General features: G+C 40.4%; 1 protein-coding gene across 3 annotated transcripts in view; it reads left to right on the top strand.

Annotated features, from left to right (window-relative positions):
- LOC116323529 (noelin-2) overlaps positions 1–22,874 on the top strand; it is a 39,417-nt gene extending 16,543 nt beyond the window's left edge. For 2 of the 3 annotated variants that reach the window (XM_039613110.1, XM_031743879.2), the window contains exons 3-8: positions 2,805–2,960; positions 9,077–9,296; positions 11,619–11,725; positions 20,676–20,852; positions 20,957–21,130; positions 21,961–22,874. In XM_039613110.1, the coding sequence (XP_039469044.1) occupies positions 2,826–2,960; positions 9,077–9,296; positions 11,619–11,725; positions 20,676–20,852; positions 20,957–21,130; positions 21,961–22,281 (1,134 nt within the window). In that variant the 5' untranslated portion in view covers positions 2,805–2,825 and the 3' untranslated portion in view covers positions 22,282–22,874. Of the gene's footprint in view, positions 1–1,351; positions 1,394–2,804; positions 2,961–9,076; positions 9,297–11,618; positions 11,726–20,675; positions 20,853–20,956; positions 21,131–21,960 lie in introns of all 3 variants that reach the window. The other variant, XM_039613109.1, reaches the window with a different exon arrangement.
- The last annotated feature ends 303 nt before the right edge of the window (positions 22,875–23,177 follow it).

The following is a 23,177-nucleotide window of genomic DNA, read 5'->3' on the forward strand; positions in this document are numbered from 1 at the left end:
AGAATCCATGGATGGCAGGCTTTTGAGTGTCCTTGCAAAGAAAGGTGGCTATATTGGTCGCTGATTTGTTTTGGTTTTGTTTTTGAATGTCAGAAATGTATATTTGTGAATGTGGAGATGTTATATTGGTTTCACTGGTAAAAATAAATCATTGAAATGGGTATATATTTGTTTTTTTTAAGTTGCCTAATAATTATGCACAGTAATAGTCACCTGCACACACAGATATCCCCTAAAATAGCTAAAACTAAAAACAAACTAAAAACTACTTCCAAAAACATTCAGCTTTGATATTAATGAGTTTTTTGGGTTCATTGAGAACATGGTTGTTTAATAATAAAATTATTCCTCAAAAATACAACTTGCCTAATAATTCTGCACTCCCTGTACTTTGGAGTTTTGGAGTCCCATCACCATTAACCAATTATATATCAAAGGTAGGGTCAGGTGATAAAGCCCCATCCACACAGTGCCAGAGACTGGTTAGTTACCCTTTTGGAACCACCGGTTGCTAGCAAAAAATGTTTATACTCTGGCCTGTTGGTGAAAACCTTCTTGTGATTGCCTTTGTCGCCAACAGATTGCTGTGGTCACCAGTAGTTTGTGTGGAAGTTGCTGGCATGTTAGCAAACACTTGCTAGCTACTTTCTGAGAGGTAGTAAAACTGTGAAAAGTGCGACACAAACTGTAAATGGAGACCGGTTGTATTCAGAGTAAAAACTCTGCCCTTGAAATGTGTTGGAAACAGCACCGTGCCACAACTTGTAGATTGAAGGCGACCATTTACAGTTTGTGTTGCACTTTTCACAGTTTCACTACTGCTTGAAAGTAATTTCAATCTTCCATGCAAGCTACACGTGACTGTGGCAGCCTGCTAACGACCAGAACAATTGGAAAGAGCTTTGTGTTGCAACCCTTTATTTACAACTGATTTCTCCTAGAGATTGTCAGCAACTTCCAGAAACCACTTGGCAACCAGTTGGTGAATACACATTTTTTCACTTCACAACCGGTGGTTGTATCATGTCTGTTTTGGTGGACGGCTCTTGAGGAATATGCACATGACATCACCCGAGAAACCTCTAGCATAGTGCATGAATTTTGACAGGGTAGTGTTGTCTCAAGTTGAACACAGCAAGCTATATTGAAGTACCCAATAACAGCTATGATATTCTTCTTCAGTGAAAATGAAAATTTTAAACAATCACCAATGAATGCCTGAACATGTGTAACATCAGTGTCTGAAAACATCTGCAGTTGTTAGCTAACATTGGCATCACTATCAGTTCTGACAGCATGTCTTCCTCCTGCTGCCTCCTCCGTCTTGGTTGGTGGCCCGTGTCACTACTAGATCCACAAAGGAGTAGACCTAGATGGCAGTGCATCACCAGGGGTGGGTACTACAAAGTAAGATTACTGAGCTAGCAGGCTTAACATCAGAGTGCTCTGTGTCGTGAAAATGGCTCACTTTTTACCTAGCTAATTCACCATGGTAACTTACATTGAACACATGACCTGGTCAGGAGCAGGTTCTTTCATTTACAGCATGTTTTCAGAGCAGTATATATTATCTGCTTAGAAAATGGAGTATTTGTGTAAGTAGTTGTAAACCTTACTAATGTCAGGAAAGAAGCCATGGTGTAGGTTAAAATAGCTCAGACTGTGGGCTGCATTGTCATTAAAATGTGCATGTATTGATTTGGTGATGCAAAAAGTGTATAAATGCTTTTATACTTGATTTAAATTCACTTAGTCAGTTTTACACGGGTAGAATTGCAGCGATGAGAACGCAGCGCACACTTCAAGTATATCTATTCAATCAATAAAATTAATTTTACTTTGAGTAACCAGTAAACTGAAGCAATTTCCACACCTTTATCACATCTTTCCACTCAGTTTATTAGGCTCTGGGACAGTAAGCTATAATGTTTAAATTTATCAGTTTTAAATTCTCAGAACTCTAATATGCAGCAACCACTTTAGAAATAAATAGCAGCACTGAGAGCACACTCAGCTGTAAAATTATGAACGCAGATTAAAATGTTTATTTTAAATGATTAGCTAAATACATAAATAACCAAGTTAATGATCTTCTATAGAAAAAATCTGTTATTCTATTTGCTGTTGTGTTTATAGGGTCTCTAAAGAGACCAATTTACCATCATCATCTGATAACTCCTCTGACTGAAGCAGGCGTTGCTCATAGGGATCATTTTGTGTGGTAGAAGGGTCAAACGCTCATTGATTGTCATTTACAAGTCGTTAGCTAATGAGCATACTCCAGATAATACTTCTTTCTGAAACATAGAATTACCAACATTTAAAAATTGATCTAATTTTTATACATTATGTTTTCCATAGACTTCCATAGGACTTTGTGCCCCATCTGTTGGCCATTAAAAAGCATTGTTTTTACTTTTCAGACCTGGAATCTTTTCTGCTGTCTGTGCTACAGACATTATAAAATATAAAAAATAATATAAAATAATAAGTAAATGATTATTGAAATATAGCATTTGTTTTGTTGGTTTAACATTAACATTCAAACCAGCGTGCAACAACTTTTTTTGTCTTTGCTATGCTAGTTACCGTGGGGGGTTAAAAATTCAGTGAACTAGCCCTTTGTTTTTCATCATACCACCACGCAGCCATATTTGTAGGCAAACAACAGGTGTTTGGAAACAAATAACAGGTGCCAGTAATCAGACAGCAGCCAAAGCCAATCATAAATATTAATGGAAGGGACAAACAGTAATCACTGATGGTATCAGCAGTGTGTGTGTGTGTGTGTGTGTGTACATCAGGTCCAGAACGTGAGTCAGTCCATGGAGGTGGTTGACCTGCGGACATCCAGAGACCTGCAATATGTTCGAGACTCTGAGCCACTGCTGAGAGGAGTGGATGGACGGTTACACACTTATGTGGCCAATCCCCGCACTCTGACAGCTAGGAGCCTGCAGGTAAACACGCACACAGAAACACACACACAAACAGACACACACATACACATCAAGTCGCATATAATGCAGACAGTCGCTGCAGGGAACATATAACCTTTGGTGTGAAAACATTGATTTCACGCATGCCAAGCTGAAGTTTCTTGCCTGCTCTCAGACACGCGAGCGTCTTTCATCAAGGGGACAAAACTTGTCTTGAAGCTGTCAATTTGCTGGCTTCATGTCTGCTGTGTTAAAGTGTCGCACAGCCTTTTTTCTGAAGGTGCCAGTAAAACTGCAGCATCACTGCACACATTAAGGCTTCAAGCTGTCATAAAAAAAAAAAATCTGTCTGGAAAGAGGCTGAATTTTAATATTAATGACCAGATTAGAATAATATTGACACACAAAAGCACAGAACATTTTTTCTGCATTTTTCTTTTATAGTTTCTTCCTTGGTACTTTAAATTTGCAGGAGAGAGAAGATAAGATTGCCTTCCTGGATAAGTATTGCCTTTTACTGAGGGAAATCTGAATGTATTTCACTTCCTAAATTAGGAGTACTAATCTCATTAGGCTTGGTGTTTTCTGCCACGATGCCACTGGCAGGCGTCTGTGCCAACAACAAAATGTGGGGGGGGGGCTAGTGAAAGATTATTTCAAGAGCTACAGAGAATGACAGGCCATGGATCTCAGGAGGGAGAGTTGAATGATCTAAACAGTTAAATCAGCTGTGAAACGGCTTCATTTGGCAGCTTAATGACACTGAAGTGGAAGCCTAGCATAACCCAGCACACTGTTTACACATGGATGTAACTTTAAGCAGTGATTTAAGGACTTTCATCTCACAGGAAAGATAGGCGAAAACCATTTCCACAATTAAGGTTTGTTTATCTGCCGCTTTAACAGCTTTTTTAAATCTATATTAAGTTGATCAGAAACGGATGTAAATGGATTTTAAGAATGAAAAGTTATGTGAAAAACTAATTATTTTCTTGTGTGACTTTAGAAAGACAGATAAAAGTAACAAATAAAACCGCCAACACATTTGAAATATGGAAATGTGGTTAAAAATCATATGATTGTGCATTAAACAGCTGCTATAAAGTGGTCGGTTTAAAGGACTTCCTGGAGCGCTCTGACTGAAGGTGCTACTGGTGATAACCTCCTGGGCATGGCGTGGGTGTGTGGGGATCATAACTCGTGTCAGCTTTAAGAGCATTCTTCTCTCTGCCACAACAGTGCTGGACTGTTTCAAGCTCAGACCTGACCACAGAGCCTTCTTAATAAGTTTGTCTTCTCTGTTCCTGTCTGCTGTGCGGTCTCCTTCACCCCAGCAGGCCACAGCAAAAACAAAGCACTGGCCACTATCATATTGTCCACACTGCACAGCAGGAGTGGAATGGCCTCAGCCTTTGTCTTTGTCTCTTACTGTACCCCGCCTCCATATGGTTCTTCCAGTCCAACTTGTTATTGATCACACCAAGATGCTTGCAACTGAAGATAACTTTCACCTCGATGCCTCAAGTGTCATTTATCAGCATGTCACCGGTGTTCTTTACACTGTTGTTTTCATTTATTTAGATATGCAGGTATTTGTTTTTATGCACAGCTCTCTTTTTGTGGTTTTCTTCATATACCACACTCCAATATGGCCAAACATCTCGACTTTGTTCTTGTCTGTCCAATAGACATTGTTCCATAAGTCTTGTCTAGATGCAGCTTTGCAAACACGGCCATCCTCTGGCATGATCCAGTGCTAATTTCAATTCACACGGTTCTCAAATGCACTGTAAAATAATGAAAAAGCTGTCATAATACTGCACAATCCCATATTCACACACACAAATAACAGCCCTATATTACAGTGAACAGAGATAAACTAATACAACAAGCTTGAAAATAACAATAACTAACTAACTAATGACAACGAACAATAAAAATGTACATAAGTTAATAACATTAAAGGTTTATATCTTAAAACACAATGAGAACAATCCTGGCTCTTATCCATTGAACAAGAGCCAGGAAGTTCACCAGGAACTTATACTATTTCAGTTAATTGGACCATGTATATAAATTTAATAAACTGATATAAAACCAGTCAATCTTAAAAATAGTTGATCAGTGCTACTATTCACAGAAGTAGACTTCTATTAAAGATAATGAGTATTTTCACAGCCAAACACTTGAATTATTTGCTCTTTCTATCAAATTACCTCACTTCCAGCTTTGAAAAGGTAACATGGGAGGAAAAAAATGCTTAAAAGAAAGGTGACATAAATGTCAAATAGAAAATGGTTAAACCTCAGATAAAAACGATACCAGATCCAAAGTAAACATTGTAATTCGACAGTCATTTTGAGGTGTCACACACAGCACACATTATGCACAGTAAATTAGATCACGGGGCCAAACTGTCAAGTTCTGCTGTAACGTCTGCAAAACAGCATTCGTGCAAACACCTTGACTTTGGCACGCAGCACAAATTTGGCTCCTTGCTTCCGCATCCTCTTCCTGAAAATGAAACAAAATGTCACCTTTTTGACACAGTGGAGGGGACAAAGCATGCATCGCAAATAGTCAGAGCAGGACTTCCCGGGAGTGCTCTGAGGCTCACAGCTCTTGACAAAAAAAGACAACCTGATGGAGGATAGCAGCCAAATATAAATCAGGTTATTTTTGTTTTGTTATGGACGGAGTTCCAGAAAACTGAGCACACCTCGTGGCCTCAGTTGTTGTCATCTTTAGACCCTCTACTTTTACTCTACTGAAATACAGCCATTTACAGTCATAGTACCTTAAAGGTATACTTAGTAGATGAATGAATGCAGAATATTTAAACACAGGGAATGGCATTAACCTACATTCTAATCTTGGAGACCTTTTGGATTTTATTACATTTAGATTTTATAACAAAATGTAAATAAAGAACAACGAACAATGAGGCAAGCAGCTGGAAGGGCATTTATCTGCACTCAGCTTAAGTTTGCAGAATTTAAGATTATTATCCATTTTTATTTGTGTTTATTTAAAGAAAACTTTTTAAACACAGCATATTTACACTGGAAAAGAAAAGGAAAGCTGTGTAAATTTGAAGAAGCCTTTTTGACTCAACTAAGCAGTGAACTGTTGTATCAGCTTGATTCAGTGAAATTTAGGATCACTGATCTAATTGTGTGTTCAGTGACTAATTCAACTGAAAACACGTCTATTGTCCTGTTCGAGTGGCTAATGAGGTAAGGCCTGTGCTAATTCGGATTAAAACTGATAATCTACTATTGGAAAGGTAAATGCTTTTTCACCATGCTCTCCAACTGAGAGGTGAACTTAGACAAATATGCACACACATATGTGTGTATGTGTAAGCCTCAGGAAGTGTAACCTAAATTCAGAAGGTGATAGCTGATTGAAAGACTGCCATCCCAGTTCAGTATGTATTGTGAAGCTTGATATCTCAGCTTATATTTGTGATATATTTGCTTGCTCGTCTTGTCAATGTCAGTAATTCCAAATTTACAAGTGAATCTTTTCAATAAATTCAGTTCTATTTTATTTTTATAATGCCAAATCACAACAACAGTTGCCTCAAAGCATTTAATATTGTAAAGTAAAGAGAAACCTCAACATTAAGGCGACCCTCAATGAACAAGTGCTTGGCAACAGGGGGAAGGAAAAACTCCCTTTTAATAGGCTTTAGGATCCGTCTGTCGTGACTGGTTGGGGGTGATTGGAGGAAACAGGACAAAACATGCAGTACTTCACAGTCCTTCATTGGTTAGTTTGTCTTATCATGGATTTATGAAATATACATTTAATATTCTGTGGTCCCACGAAGAATAGTTTTGTTTTTAGTGTGTACAAGAAATAACCCTCAGAAACCATCTTGTCCGACTGTAATCTTCACCATAACCCCAAACCAAGTCTTCATATTAAAAGTCATTAATAATTAAGAATTAAAAATATTTAATTCATGCGGACTTTGTCTGCAAAAAGGGACGCAAGCTCCACACTGTGACTGTATACACAGATGTTTTTTTGCCTGCTCATAAAAAGCAGTAGAAGTACACACACACACACACACACACACACACACACACACACACACACACACACACACTAACCCTTACTTACCCCAATAGGGCATATTACCGCCTCCCCATAAATCCATTCTGCCTTTCATCTCTTGCCGAGCATATCTTAACAACTGGGGGGGGTCTGTTTTTAAGTTTTTATATAGTTGGTTTATGCATATGCGTGTGTGTGCGTGTGTGTGCACATGTGTGTGTGTGTGTGTGTGTGTGTGTGTGTGCATATGATTGTTGCTCCTGGGGGGTTTTCACAGTCATAAGCTTTTGCCTTTGCACTGAGAGGAAAGACTCCTGAATATTTATGTGGAACTTCAGTAAGTTTATCAATAACTAAACAGTATTTTTAACCCATGGAGGAAGGAAACAAGGGTGGAGGGTGGGAGTGGAGAATGGGATGTCAAACGGGAGTCATAAACAGAGAGAGATGGTGGAGGAAAGAGGAGAAAAGAGACAGGAAAGGAAGCCTTATTGCACCTAAATGTTTCTTGGTGGGAGGGAGGACATGAGAGGACTGTGCAAGGAGAAGTAAGAGGGAAAGTAAAGGTTAAGCAGAGACTGGAGGAGAGATAAAAGTGTGAATCAGGAAGGGAGAGATTAGAGAAATCGAGATGAAGGCGGAGACGTGGCAGGGGAGGGATTAGCCAGGTAAAGTGGTTCGTTGTCTAACAAACCATGGCACCTTTGGCATTTTGTCAAAATTGGGGTTTTAATGAATATTTAATCAACTTGCAATTATATGCAAAGAACACTGCCAATATCAATCAGCGGTGATGATGTAGTGAGCTGAAGCTGCTCGGAATTACAGAGTTTTCACGCTGTGCTCTTGTGACATGTAAAAATTGGAAAAATGCGTCGTAGTGATGTTGGAAAAGTATTCAGGTCGCGATTTCAAGACAGCAGGGGAGGGATTAGATACATAAAGTGTTTGACTGACTGCCAACTGCTGACTGTTTCCTGGATATGTTGTTGTGTTTGTGTGCGGGGGTGCAGAGTACTAAGAAGATGATAACATTTTTGTCTTCGCTTTTGACACTTCTCTTTATCCTTCTCTCTTTTCCATATCAAATCCAGCTCTTTATTCAGCAAGCTGAAACAGAAGATAGATCTAAGTATCAAGGCTAAAAGCAGAGATATAAAAGTAGCAAATAAAAATGTATTGTCCCTCTTTCTGCAAGCACAATTGTTTCATATGCTATCCATATTTTTATTGATCTTCATTTAAGCTGATTAGAGGGGAAACAAGGGCCTTTCTGGCTTGAAATGATCCAGAGTGCATTTTTTTAAAATGAGAGATTTCCTCCATCCATTTTATGCTGCTTATTTGGGTCACGTTGCCAGAAAAGACTTGCCCAGACGTACTCTCTTCCAGCACATCTTCCATCACCTCCTGTGGGACTGTGAAGCGTTCTCAGGCCAGATGGATTGCGCAGTCCCTCTAGCATGTTCTGGGGGCGCTTTCCATTCGGTTAACGTGGTTCTCCGCTTCCCTCGCTCACGTCTGTTCCTCGGAGAGAGCAAAGAGATGCGGCGACAGAGGCAGAAATGAAATATGATGTGCAGCATCTCAGCTGCCAAATGTGCAGAAAGAATTAAGGAAGCAAAGTAAATATTCCTCTGAACCAAACGCAAAGGAAAAGAGAGCTTTACGTGTTTCAGTTCATTTCATTTGTCTCCTACCAACAAGTTTATCAGCAACAGGTACACCAGGGGGCTGCCATGTGACGCAAGGCTTGGCTGAAACATGTGCTCAGCTTTCAGCATCGACGAGTAAACAAAAGGGACAGTTGAACAGATTCATTTGAAACATTCACAGGTGGCAGGCAGCACAACGGGAGATTAAGGATGACAAGGAGCGTAATGAGAAACAAACCACTAACCCTGTTACACACGCTGGGATGAGGGTCACCCTCACGGGGCACCCTGACCAGTCCGGGACATAAACTGCCTCAAGTGTGCCTCAGAGGGTGGCACTACACCGAACTACAGCAACTGAAAGAGAAAAATAATGACTGCAAATGCCCTCTCTCACTTTCTTTAACTCGTTCACAGGAGTTAAAGGGTCAGATGTCTCAGCTACGGCCCCTGTTGTCAGTGGTGGAGCAGTACAGACTGGATCTACAGACGCTGGCCACCTTGCGGATGGAGCTGCTTAACCTGTCGATCGTCCTGACAGCTATCCAGGAAGAGATTGGAGCATACGACTACGAGGAGCTTCAGCAGAGGGTCCTGTTGCTGGAGACCAGGCTGCACAGCTGCATGAATAAACTGGGTACGTGCTGGGAAGAAAGCAATAACAAAATATGACTTGTGCTGCCTTTGAAAGTAACTCATGCGTTTGCAATTTGAACATGAAAGCGAAAACCGTGAACGTGCGGGGGGTGGAAGCAGCTTAAAGGAGCACTCCGCAGGTTTACACACTCAAAGATTTATTTATAACAACGATTCATCAGTCTGCAAAAATGGCTCTATAAAAAAAACTGTATTATAAACAAGAAGAACGTTCAGGAAGAATAATGGAGGGGAGTGAAGTTTAAAAACGTGCAAATTTACCACAGGGAGTGAGGAAGGAGTGTAACAGATAATAAGTCTCATCAGGTTAGTACACAATTTGCAAAGTCAGGCCTACCAAACTAGGATATACCCAACTAGATCACTTACACTAAATGAATCTGTGTAGGTTCTCAGTCATCGAGGTCATGGCAGTCTTAAGAACTTTTTTAAAAAGTGACTGGACTTCTTAATATTTGTTGAAAATGTTTCACCTCTCATCCAAGAGAGTTCCTCAGTTCTAAAACCAAAATGTGGAGACTCTGAGGTATTTAACTTCTAGCAGGGTTTCTTTGCATCAGGTGACCTCAGTAGTTCACATGATAGGGTGGGGCAAGGTCTCACAGTGGTTTCATCCAAAGCCCTTGGTGGTGTCGTTTTTAACACTTTGGCTCATGCGATGACGCACAATAGTGGGTCAAGACTTCACTAAACAGGACATTTAGGGAAAGATGCTTACATACATAAGGAAAATCTGAGCTTGAAAAAGATGACATTGGGAATACAAATTAAGAAGTTGGCCTAGCTGACTTGGAACAGGACCAATTGGCAAAGGAACAAAGGGAAGCAGGGGAGTACAAACTGGACATGCAACCCAGTATCATGGCAAAACGTGTAATAGACATGCCAGTCCACTGTGTCCATTCCACGATTTGCCTCTCCAAAACATGAAATGGACTTTACCGCGTGCAGAAATTCCATTACCAGCAGGGGAAAATAATATATTTAAGCCAAACAAATGTATTAAGTACATTCCAGGGTCCTTAATCGGCAGAACAGATTAAGCTAGGCGGCTAATGTGTATATACATGCAAAGGTGTTAATAAAGTCTGTTTAAGCACTTTCACAATTTTCATGTTGGCTTGAAATAAAATATTTTCCTCTGCTGTTACTGCAACTTCTGCATGCATGTACATTTCACATTTTAGAGAGGCAAAGCGGCAATGTGTCTGTTGCAAGCTTTTTCGGGTTGGGATATGTGCAGCTTTTGCAGACGAGCACATGGAATAGCTATAGTGAAGTATAACTATAGTTTAGGATTAAAGAGATTTTAGGAAGGATTCTTATTTTATTTACTTGGTAAGAGTTGAGGGTGTTTGTTCAGTAAAAAACAATAAGGCAGATAGCCATCGGGTAGTAACATGCGGAGACAGCTATGGGGAAACAGATGGACATTCCCGGTTTCCTCTTTGTGCTAAGCTAGGCTGCTGGCAGTCGCTTCATTTTTACTGGACAGACATAAGAGTGGTATTGATTTTCTCATCTAACGCTCCAATGGGCAGTGAATAAATATTTTCCACAAAATGTCAAAGTATTGCTTTAAGAGCAGCAGAGAGTGCTCTAACAACAAAGTCTAACATGGGGACAGAAACAGAAGTGCGCTTATTTAGGCCCATTTTGATGAAAATTGAAAAGCCGGGACACAATAAGCCTGTTTGTGGAAAGCATACAAGTGGATGTTGATGTAGAAGTGCGTTGTGATTTTTCCGGGAACGTTTTGACATTGGGTTTGATCTAAATAGCTGTCTCTGTTGAGATCCATTATAACTGATGTTAATTCAGGTGGCTGAAAAGACTGTATTAAAACTCTCAGTGAAAAAACCAACTACACTTTTCAAACCTAAAGACAGTGTTTTATAGTTGTAGTAATGTACATGGGGTATCACTGTGAGTGGGCAGTAGTCTTAAAGTTATTGATCTAAATGACTAAATCACCCAAATGTACACTTCTGTGTTATCTTTTGGAGAAATAGAAACTGCTTTTTCACAGCTCACGCTTGGGGGCGTAAACACATTTTCAAGTTTTTATGAAGCATTGCTGAAGTGAGTTAAGACTGGTGGCAGGTGATGGCTGCTCATAAACCAGCTGGCCAAGTCACCTTGACGACGAGCATTACTCAAACCAATCCGGGTAACATGAGCACAAACTGGTGCTCCATCTGCATTATCTTCTCCATGTGGCTGCTCTATGCATAAACAACAGATCTAGGATGGAGGATCTCCGCCTCAGAGTTTACATGGTTCGTTTATCATTTGTTAACAGGATGTGGTCGTCTGACTGCCGTTAGCAACCCCATCACTGTGAGAGCCTCGGGATCCCGCTTTGGCTCTTGGATGACTGATGCCATGATTCCCAGCTCTGACAGCAGGGTAGGTGTATAGTGTGCTTTGTCTTTTTTCTGTTTTTTCTTCTTCAGTTTGTTCCATTTATATATATTTTTTTTAAAAAGGTTTACAGTTGGGGTTAGAATAAGGTTTAGGTTAGGATTGAAGCATTTGGTGGTCTGGCTTGGGGAAAGTCCTTCTAGAAGCAAGTCTCGCCACTCAGTAGCCATATTTGTAACTCTTACAGAACCCCTTACTTACATGAAAGTGGACTGAGATGTTACTTTAATTTCACTGAAACATAAAAATGCAGCTTTAAAAAGTCTGATAACTTGGTTATACTTTGACCACCATGCTGACTGCCCTCAACCCTTAAATCATCATCTCTCTCTCATACATTTCACTTCTTTCTGCTGTCATTTATCTTGTTGTATCCTGTTTTTATTGTGTGTTTATCACTATTTCTGAGATTATTTAATTAATTACATTTATTTATTTATGGTTGTAGCTGGAGGGATGTTTGTTTGTTTGCTGCTGGGTATTTGAATCTCTGCAAATTTCATGATGTTACAGATTCATTCATTACTCAATCCAGAGTGATGTCTTTGGCGACCCACCAGAGCAGCTGAACAACAGTAAACTAAGAGCAGTGTTGAAACTCTGCTGTCACATGTGGGCAACATGACTGGCTAATAGTTTCCTGGTTTATATAAGCAGCTCTTCTGGTAGTACAAAATTCCTCTTCTTTCTTCTTTAGTTGGAAATGCACCAATCAATTTCCTGGCCGAGGTTCAGACTGGTGACTGGTTACCTCCGCCTGTGCGTGTGCGTGTGGGAGTCATTCTTTCTGTAAACATGATAGCTTGAAAAGTTTTGAATGAATTCTCATAAAACTTTGCAGTAATGCAGAGTGAGGTCACACATGCTTACATCCACCAAGGTCGGCAAGGTCAACTTAATGATTTATTGGTCAAAAATGGACAAAAAATCTCAATACTGTAGAAACTGTGATTCTTAGAAACTTAGAAACTAAGTGTAGCATGTATTGTCAACATATACAATATAAAATATCATCTCAAATTTGACCTCTGACCTCTTCTTCAAGGGCAAAAGATTGATCTGAAGGTCAAAGTGATAATAATGCTATATAGAGCTGTTTTTATTAAAACTATGCTTCTTACTGCTGTTGTTTGTATTGACAGCATAGAGACATATAGGGAATTATATATCTGGATTCTGGATATCATGTTACTTTGGACCTCTGACCTCTTCTTTAAGGTCAAACTTTCAATCTTTCACAAAATGTTTTTTATCTTTAAAATTGTATCTAAAATGCTTTTGCCTTTGTTTGTATTGGTAACAGTTGAAATGATACTGCTATATGGGGATTCTTCTGTCACATAGTTTGCATCCAAATATGGTGAAATATGGTGTAGTATAATATTATATAATAGGCTCAAGTTATTTACAAATCAACACTCGTTATCCATCGCCTACTCCCACATACTGTTTGTGTAATCAAAGTGCAAATCTTTCATGCTACCCTTATCTGATTTTTCCTTCACTACAAATGTCGTAAAATACATTTAAAAAGTTTTTTTTTTTATGAATATATACAAAATAAAATCCTATTTCTTTAAGAGTAAATACGGCCCAGAGAACGAGCTGCCTTGATGGAGGTTTGTGCTCCTGGAGTGCTTCTTGTTTATTTATGTAATAGTCTCTGACTCTATCTCGCCTCCTTCATGTTGCCAATGCTAGCATAGTGGCCAGTATTTCTCAAATGTAACTATTTGCAGTTTCTTCTTTTCTAAGCCCCGCTGAACAATTTATGAGCTTCACTGATTTAACTTAAATTACTGCACCGCAAAAAAGGAGACATTTTCACACCACCTGCATTTCAGTGTTTATTTGCTCCAACTCACACATGAGCCGCTTGGCGCAGTTGTCACAGCGGCATCCGTCCACCCGCTAATGTTCTGGAGATATATTTAGATGTTAAATCATGTTAGGTTAAGTTCTTAGCAGGTCAGTCTTTTTTTTTTTTAAGTCAAAAGTTTTCTCTGCTAGGTGTTACATTCATAAGGGTCCCCACAAAGATAGGCATGCAAATATGTGTGTATGTACTTGTTAGTATTCGTGTTGTGAGGGCATACATGAATGTCATATTAAAGTTTCAATACACATGCACCCATAAGAAATTAATCATTGAATTTTTAGTGTGAAGTCACGGTGTGAGCTTAAATGTACTGTAAGTTTGGATTTAGATGGAGTAAAGGGAACTGATGTAATCATCAAAACAAGACTATGTGCTCTTGTGGGCACATGACAAGTACGGCAGGTGAAAGTGGTCATAAAGTTGCCCGCTTCTGTATTTTCGCTGATGTATTTTTCAGTTTCTTTCACCCTCATTTCTAACATGACTCCTGTGTGCACTCTGTCTCCGCTCACTGCGAGCTTCACCCATTTTACACACACACACACACACACACACACACACACACACACACACACACACACACACACACACACACACACACACACCCACACACACACATTCTGTTCAGGGAGTGCATATTAAGCTAGTTGTCAAGGCGACTGTCTCCCAGTTGCCAGGTGTGATTTATATCGCCATGGTGACCCTTGCCTGTTCTCTATTAGAATGTCTCCCTGGTGATGAGAAGGCGCTATACACAGCAGCAGTATCCCAGTTATTGCTGTCTGTTTCCCAGTTCCAGGTGTGACTGGTGTAGTTATGGGTGGCAGCTCTTTCCCAACAACTGGAAGCTTTTTCTGGTCTTTTCATGCTGTACAGTAGGTGATGATCCTGAATCAGAGTGTGGAGAAAGCACAAGAAGTGCACTTTTACAAATACACAATTTTTTTCTGTATTTGTATTGTTTTTAAATAAGTCAGCAAAAGAGTGCTTCAATCACTTTTATGGTTTTTTTCCCCCCTCTTAGCCTTATGGAACCTTGTAGAACAAATGCAGTAATGTTTATCATTAAGTCCTTTACATTTCCTCCCTCACAAGACATTTGCAGAGCTGTTTCCTTTTACAGAAGTAATTATTTCTGCATGTGTTTGCCAGGCTCTAAAAAATGCATTTAGAATTTTACAACCACTCCTGCACTGGCACAACAAAATAAAACAGTTGCTCCGTACACAGCTGGAAAGGGCGCAGCTATAAAACGGTGAATACATTTTACTGAGTGACGCTGCATATGGACTCTTTGGATGCATTTAGGAGAACTAAAAACCAGTCAAGATGACTCACTCGAATGAAAATTGCACACTTGGTTCACAGGCACAAAAAAGCTTCCGTATTTGCTCCCATGTTGTGAACAAAAAAGCAGAGCTTTCAAACTGTTGAGTAAGTTCAGCCTGTTTTCATTTCCAGTACAGTAAATACTGATGTACTGTAGAAGTCTCTGCCATCTCAGAGTGTCCTCTGAGTTTGGTTATATGACACGCCAACTGATGCTTTTTACATATGGATGCATGTTAAGCAGCTTTAGCAGCATGCTTTCTATGCTTTCATGCTGTTTACCCCAAATTCTGACTCTACCTCCAAAATGTGAAAATCCCAGCCGATTCATCGGCTTTTGAAATATTCAGACCAGCCTTGCCACATTCAGTCCACTTAAATCACCTTTCTTATCCATTTTAAAGCTCACTTTGAACTTCAGCAGGTCGTCTTGACCATTTTGACATTTCTTAAGGAATGCCATGTGATTGGCTGAACAGCTGAACAGCTGAACAGCAGTGCCTAATAAAGTGGGAAGTGGGTTAATATGTAAACATAGCATACTGATTTGGGCAGACATTTCTCACATGAAACAGAATAATAATATGTAATGGGCTGTGACTGAATCTAGTTTACTTGTAATGATAAATTCCATTAGCATAATAACTGACTGTAATTTATAAGGAAGCCATTAATCTGCCAGTAGAACAGCTGACATTTCCTTGTTTCCATACGTCTGCCACTCGATTTAGTCTTCTCTCTTTTTGTGTTGCGGTAATTGAAAGTTAAAAGTTAACTTTGTAACTATTTATAAAAAGGAAAATGTGCAATAACCTTAATTTTAAAGTAGTAATAAAAAAGACCTTCTATTAAAGAAAAATTACAAACAAGATATTGTGTGTTGTTAAATTGTCTGGTTACTCTTTAAGAAACACTTTTATCCACTTAATTTTAGTAAATGTGACCAGGTTCTGTAGTTTTTGGCTTCTAAAACTAACTGCAAAATTATGAAGGAGTGAAAATGAAACTAATCAGGGAGTGAAAACAAAGTGTGAAACTTAAGCTCCAGAGGAGGGAAAATCACGGTCTGACAAATTCGTGATTTATTAATACTCTTAAATGCAAATTCAACACCCTAATGATGCAAATTCTGTTTTCTTTCCTTTCCTTTCCTTTCCATGCACACAGCAGCTTTGGCATTAATTTCATCTGCTGTGTTATGACAAAAAGAATCAAACCTAAGCGAGGCACAAAAGAGTGGTGTGGGTGTAGCCGAGAAGATGACGTGACTTTGACAGCCATTGTGTTCTTGTTGTTAAAGCTGTTATTCTTCATGATTAGACCAGCCAACTGACGGACAATCATCTTATTGAATCGATTTCCCAAAAAACAGGCGGCTTTTTATTCCCATCTCATCAAAAACAGACAAAAAAATCCAAACAATGATGTTGATAATATTTTCTCAGGCTTTGTTTATAATAGTGCACATATTGAACATCACAGAACATCACCGACCAATTAATGTGTTTGTTTTTAAAATTTTGTTCTCTTTATCAAAAAGACACACACACACACTCACACACACACACACTGTGAGTCAAAATGAGTAAAGTCATTCTCATACATCCTTTGGTATCCATGACTACAGGGTGCCACTTTGGCATTTATGAATTCTTCATTATCTCATCAGCGCGCAAATGTGCATGTGTGTGTGTATATGCACGTGGTACACACTCGCACGTGCGCGCACGCACGCATGGACACACCTGTCGCTGTATTTGAGAACAGCTGCTGAGGTGTGGATATCCCCTGATCTGTCAAGATGCCTCAGCTGATAGTGTGAGAACGAGCGAAAGGGCGAGAGAGACATAGCAAATGGAGCGGGGTGGGGAGAGGAGGGGGGCATGAGGACGGTTGCTGAAGAGGTGTTAGGCAGGGGAAGAAGAAGTGAAACAAGGGCTGAACAGAAGGAGGAGACGAGACAAAGAGAAGAAGAAGAAGAAGAGGCAGTGAAGGCTGATCAAAAGAGCAACTAATAGGGGAGCCGGGGAGGTGATGGTGAAGGTGAAAAATGGGAAACCAAAGAAAGCAGAAGAAGAAGAAGAAGTGAAAAAGAAAAGGTCAAGCGTTTTAGTGCATAATTCCCCAGTAGCAGTAGGTTAAATCAGGGTTAATTCTTCGATTAGCTTCGAATTGTAGTTGTTGATCTGGTTCACCCTGCTGAAAACAACAGTGTGAATGCTACAGTAGATCCTCTTCTGGTGAGGGTTTTTAGGAACATGCTCTGTAAGCGATGGTGAAATTCAATGCATTTGTTACTTCTAGGCTTCGGTTTTGTATTTCTATGGTTTACAGTTATCTTTAAAGCTCCCCGAAAAGCCTTCCGGTGATCGAAAACGCAGCGGCAGGCAAACTAACAGGGGACGAGAATAAGAGATCACATTTCTCCTGGATTATCTTCTCTTCATCGCCTCCCTGTTAAACCCAGAATTAAATTACAACATTAGAATATAATACTATGTTTGCATCAAAGCTCAGGCGTGCTTGACATGACATTACATTTTGAGATATGGTTAAAGATGAGCCAGGCTCACGACCCTCTGATATTTACTGTAGGCCTCTGTTTGCAGGCCTTTGATTTGTTAGGGTTGATCAGGTTAAATAGGAGCTGTGTTTTTGTCAGACAGTTAGGGCTGAATGTGAAGCAGTAGTCTGACATTTTGGCAAATATGCTCATATTTGTTAGGGTAAGATGTAAAGAGCTTAACAATGGGAGCATTCTGCAAATTACCTGTGTCTAGTTTTCCTATATATGCAATGCATCAGTGGCTCTTTACTTAAATAGCATAAGTAATTTAAGTAATGTATCAGTATTAGTAGTGTAAGTAATGTATTGGTATTTCCAGTACTGTGCTAATGTCTCAAGCCACCCCTTGTTTCCTTGTATTTTCCCTCCATGGAGCCAGACATTTGTGGGACACTGGATGCTTTTTCACCCAAGGGGTGAATCAGAGTTCTGTCTACACATAACAGACAACAAATGAAGAATCAGCAGGCTTAAAAACTATTGACAGGAGATGAACAGTATCTGTAACTCACATCCTTAAGAAACAGGAAATTATCCAGCAGTGACCTGACACAGGACCTGAAAGATGCATCTGGTGCTTCAGTTGATCCATCTACTGTTCACTGAAACCTCATCAGAAATGGTCTCACTGAAAGGTTGGGTATCAAGAAGCCATTTTTAAGGAAAGGAACAGGAGAAAAGGTTGAGGTATGCCAAATCACACAATAACTTATTTTTCAGCATCACAATGATCCCAAACACACTGCTAGGGTTTTAAAAGTATACCTGAATAGGAGAACACACTGTCAGTCATGGATTGGTCTCCCCAGAGCTCAGACCTCAACATTATTAAGGCAGTGTGGGGTCATCTTGATACAGAACAAAACAAAAGGCAGCAAAAGTCCAAAGAGCATTGAATGTCCTTTAACAAGCCTGAAGAAATATTCTAAGACTACTTAAAGAAGAGAGTTTGTCTATGCGAGTTCAGGCAGTGGCTATAGCAAATTTACAGACTGTATTTCCATGTATATTTTCAGATGTTTCAATAAATCCTTGTATCTATTTCCCATTTTCCTAGAAAAATATTTTAAAAAAGAGAGTGACTTCTGCACAGTACTGTATATGTTTCCCTCTTAAGAAATAAAAATACAAGAACCTACTCTGTATGAAGCTACAAACCTGTAAGCTAAGCTAACTGGCAGTAGTTTCAGAGTAGTATCAGTCCACTGATCACAGCAGTGTTTATTCGGCCTCTGGCTCCTCATGTTTAAGTATCCTTGTGAGAGATGTTGAACCCTAAATTGCACCTGATGCTGAGACCGGTGCCTTTACTGGCAATAGTGTATCTGTGCATCAGTTACATGCTAAAAATGCCCTGTAAATGCGGTCCAACCCACTAATGTAAACCAACATGTAAGTGCCAGTATGAAGAGACCCACTTGAAATGTCAGACGTGCTCCCGAATGAATATTTGCAGAGAGCAGGACCTGTGGATATTCTTTCCCCTTAGTGTAGTCACAGTGGGGAGGGATCACTTCACAGCATGTGGATACTGTAATAGGATACAACTGATCCTTTAAGGGCGTATGGGAGTAGGCCAGCCGGGAGGGGAGCAGAAAGAAAATAGCTCACTAATTTGTAAAACTTAGATGTAAGCTCTAGAAGCAGAAGAAGAAAACAAAATCCCGAGTCACTTTCCGTGCACACCATTTGCTATATAATCAGTATCTGGAGCTTGTTTATTTAAAGTAAATGGTGCATTCAGACACGAGAAGATTACAGCTGCCAATAAACAAAGGGACTCGTCTTCCTTTGAAACCTATTTAAAAGCGAATTAAAACTGAGAAAGCTTCATCAGTGTTTGGAGGAGAGAAGAGAGCGCTCTGGAAGGAGCGGGAGAGGCCAATCACTCTGCTTCATTGTCTTTTCAAACCACTAGCCGAGTCTCAATTAAACTCTGTTATTGAAGGCCCTCAAAATAACGGCAATCAGTTACCTTTGTCTGAATGTCTCTAATTCAATGTGAACTTTAAATATTGCTGCTACAAATTAACTGTAATTTAAAAAAATTGCTGTTCTACTGCAGGAGAGGTTTTTTTCCTCTTAACAAAAAGGTTCCTTTTCATCTGCCCCCTCCCCACCCCCCCTTTTTTTTATCTGGCCTCAGTACTTTTCAGTCTTTGCGGGGGGGATAACGAGCATCTTTTCCACCAACAATGCTCTCTCTTCCCAGTGCTCTCTGCTCTTTTCTTTCATCTGCTTCACCTCTCGTCCCCTCCCCGGGTAATTAATCCTCCACGCTGCCGACGCTCAATTTTCCACCCATCCCATTTCTTCTCTGGTCGTTTGTTTCGCCACTGATCTTTTTCATCGTCTACTCCCTCCCCACAACTTCTTCCACTGTCCTATATTTACAGCTCCTCTCATTACACTAAGATTATTGGGGTTTTTACTTTTCATCAGGCGGTTATTCAAATTCAGGTCAGCTTGATTGAGGAGGTGGGAAAAAGGTGGACATCAAACATCCATACCTGGGATAAATCAGAATTTATTGCTGCTAATTATCTCCGGGAATGTTATAAACTGTGGAAATGCATAGCCAAAACTGCTTCCACTGTCATGCATTACTGGTATTATTTTCCTCCTAGTCCTGAAATAGGAATATGATGGGGGGGGAAAGCAGGCGTTCCCTAGATAGAGGCAGACAAAAAGCAGTTTTGTTATTTCTGGTGAGCAACCTTTGCCGAAAACTGACTTGCATACACTTTTTGCTATTTGCGATGCAGGAAAAGCAGCTGAAGAAAAGCCCTATAACCTTTTGTATATTGAGCATCTCTCTTGCTGTGGCCTCACACGCACAGCTTCCGCATGCTGACAAATCCAGAGCTTTGGCAGGCCTGCTGAACCTGCGTTTGTTATCTTCCCCACCTGGAGGCCTGGGTGATACCAAACTGTTGCCTTTGCTTTTATTTGATTTGACGGACTTGAGGTTTGCAGCGTCCAACTGCGACAGTCTGAGTACATTATGTCGTGATCTAATCAGTTTGTTGGACAGCAGGAGGGGGGGGGGGACCATGATGGATCACTCTGAAAGCGTAACAGAATTTATTGCTCAGCAGAAGTTCATTTTACGACCTGGCTATAGATGAGCCATCTGCGCTCCTTTCCCTTCTCTCCAACAGGTGTGGTCGATGGATGGCTACTATAAGGGCAGGCGCGTGTTAGAGTACAGGACCATGGGGGACTTCACGAAAGGCCAGAACTTTGTGCAGCATCTGTTACCCCACCCCTGGGCGGGAACCGGCCACGTGGTCTACAACGGGTCTCTCTATTACAACAAGCACCAGAGCAACATCCTGGTACGAGACTGGGTCACGATCAGTAACAGCTGATGCTGATGATTGACAGTCGACTAAAATGAGATGTTGTACGTGTATGTACGTGCATATGTGTGTCTTTCTAGGTTCAGTATCATTTCCGCTCTCGCAGTGTGTTACTCCAGCGTAGCCTAAGCGGTGCAGGATACAACAACACCTTCCCCTACAGCTGGGGAGGATCCTCTGACATCGACCTCATGGCAGATGAGACAGGACTCTGGGCTGTCTACACCTCCATCCCAAACGCTGGAAACATTATGGTCTGTCTCCGTTTTCTCTAACTTTCCTCCACAGAGACACATGAGACACATTGCCACACAGCAAATTTTGACTGATTTAAGTGTTATGACTAGCACACTGAAACAGACAGAAGACACTGCTGTGCTGTATATCAAATTCATGTGTTAGAGCCAGGATCTTATGTGTGGTACTGGATGTTAAGAAAACACCAGCAAATAGAAACATCCAGAAAAAGCACACAATATGCAATGGAATCTGAATAAAGCAAAATGCAAATTCAATGAAAACAAACAACAGAAATCGAAAAAAAAAGCCACACACGCTCACAAAAACACCCCTAACAAAACACAACAGTTGTGTTTTTGGGGAGACAATTAGTAACAAGCTAACAGTAAATGGTTAATAGTCTGTCAACTATATATGTAGTAAATTACAAGGTAGCTGTGCCCTAAATCAAACCTTGTCATCTATTTTACTCTGAATGGGATCATAACGTACCAATGAACATTGTGCTGTTTTCAGTAAAGACAGAAACTAGTGATGGAGTGTTTTCTGAATCAGTTGAAATGTAGGGTCATTTTCTCATCTACCTCCATCAGAAAGAAGACAGGTTTATGGCTCCTTGGCTTCTCTTTTCAAGCCCAGAGGTTGCATCCATCTTTTATGCAGATGGTCTGTGGTACTGTGAGGCCCTTTAGAAATCAAAAAAATAAAAGTCCTCTCTCGTGTACAATCTACGACAAACACGCCGCTTTCAACAAATTTCACCATTTCTGCAGCTGCAGATTTACCTCAGCTTATTCACAAACGCGTGAGACGGCATTGCCAACCCTGTCCTCTCTGCCTCCAGGTGAGTCGCCTCGACCCTCATTCGCTTGAAGTCCTCCACAGCTGGGACACGGGGTTTCCTAAGCGGAGTGCTGGGGAGGCTTTCATGATTTGCGGCACCCTGTACGTCACCAACTCTCATCTGGCCGGAGCAAAGGTCCACTTTGCCTACCACACCAACACCTCCACGTACGAATACACCGACATTCCCTTCCACAACCAGTACTCCCACATCAGCATGATGGACTACAACCCCAGAGAGAGAGCGCTGTACACCTGGAACAACGGTCACCAGGTCCTCTATAATGTCACACTGTTTCACGTTATCCGGAGCGATGGATAGATTTACACCTAAAAGATATAAATAAAAATGAAAATGAAAAAAACAAATAAAGTAGAGATGAAGGAGGAAGGTTTTTAAAGGACACTTCAAAACTTGCAAAAATACACACGCATGCACACACACACACACACGCACACAACAGCGACTCACATCAACAAGGTAATAAGTACTGTCTGTGTTTGAATTTGAATGACTTCTAGATGATGAGAGCTCGCTGAGCTAATAACTAGACACAGTACATGGTTGTCAAACACCAGTCTAAAGGTCACAGACAAGAGTGTTCATCACCGCGACGATGGAAATTAACTGCCTCTACAGCAGGGACGCGGATAGAAAAGAAGGAAGTCAGACATTTTGAGCTCATCCATATTCTGTTACGTTTCATTCCACTCGTATATCAAGAAGTGACTTTGGAAGTCGAGGTCGCATTGTTGGAAAAAAAAATTATATATATATACACACAGCTCGCGAACTGAATTTCACCTCGCTTCAAACCTCGAGCTATGACGACGGCCCCGACTGAGATATTCCGGGTTTGTGATGTGATCGTGGACGTGTTCAGTCAGCATGGTTGTTCATTCAATAAAGTTTACTGTCAAACTTTGCCAAGACTTCTTTGTCCTGATCTCTACACAACATAGTATGCACAAATACACCAAAGCAAAAAAGGCTTTGTGCTTTCTCTCCTTCTACCTTTCTCCACTTGGGCATCTGGTTGGATGCAGCCTCATGAATTTAGAGGATTAAAAAACACAAACAGGGAACCAAAGATACCCTCGTGGGATGGCAGGTGTAAGCAGTATATTCAAATAGCCGCAAATGCTCTTCAGTGCACATCTTCTAGAACAAAGCAGCATCCAATCACGTGACAGTCTGCTAAATTTTACCTTCTTAAC

Source organism: Oreochromis aureus, linkage group 6, assembly GCF_013358895.1.
Source record: "Oreochromis aureus strain Israel breed Guangdong linkage group 6, ZZ_aureus, whole genome shotgun sequence".
Classification (NCBI taxonomy): Eukaryota; Metazoa; Chordata; class Actinopteri; order Cichliformes; family Cichlidae; genus Oreochromis; species Oreochromis aureus.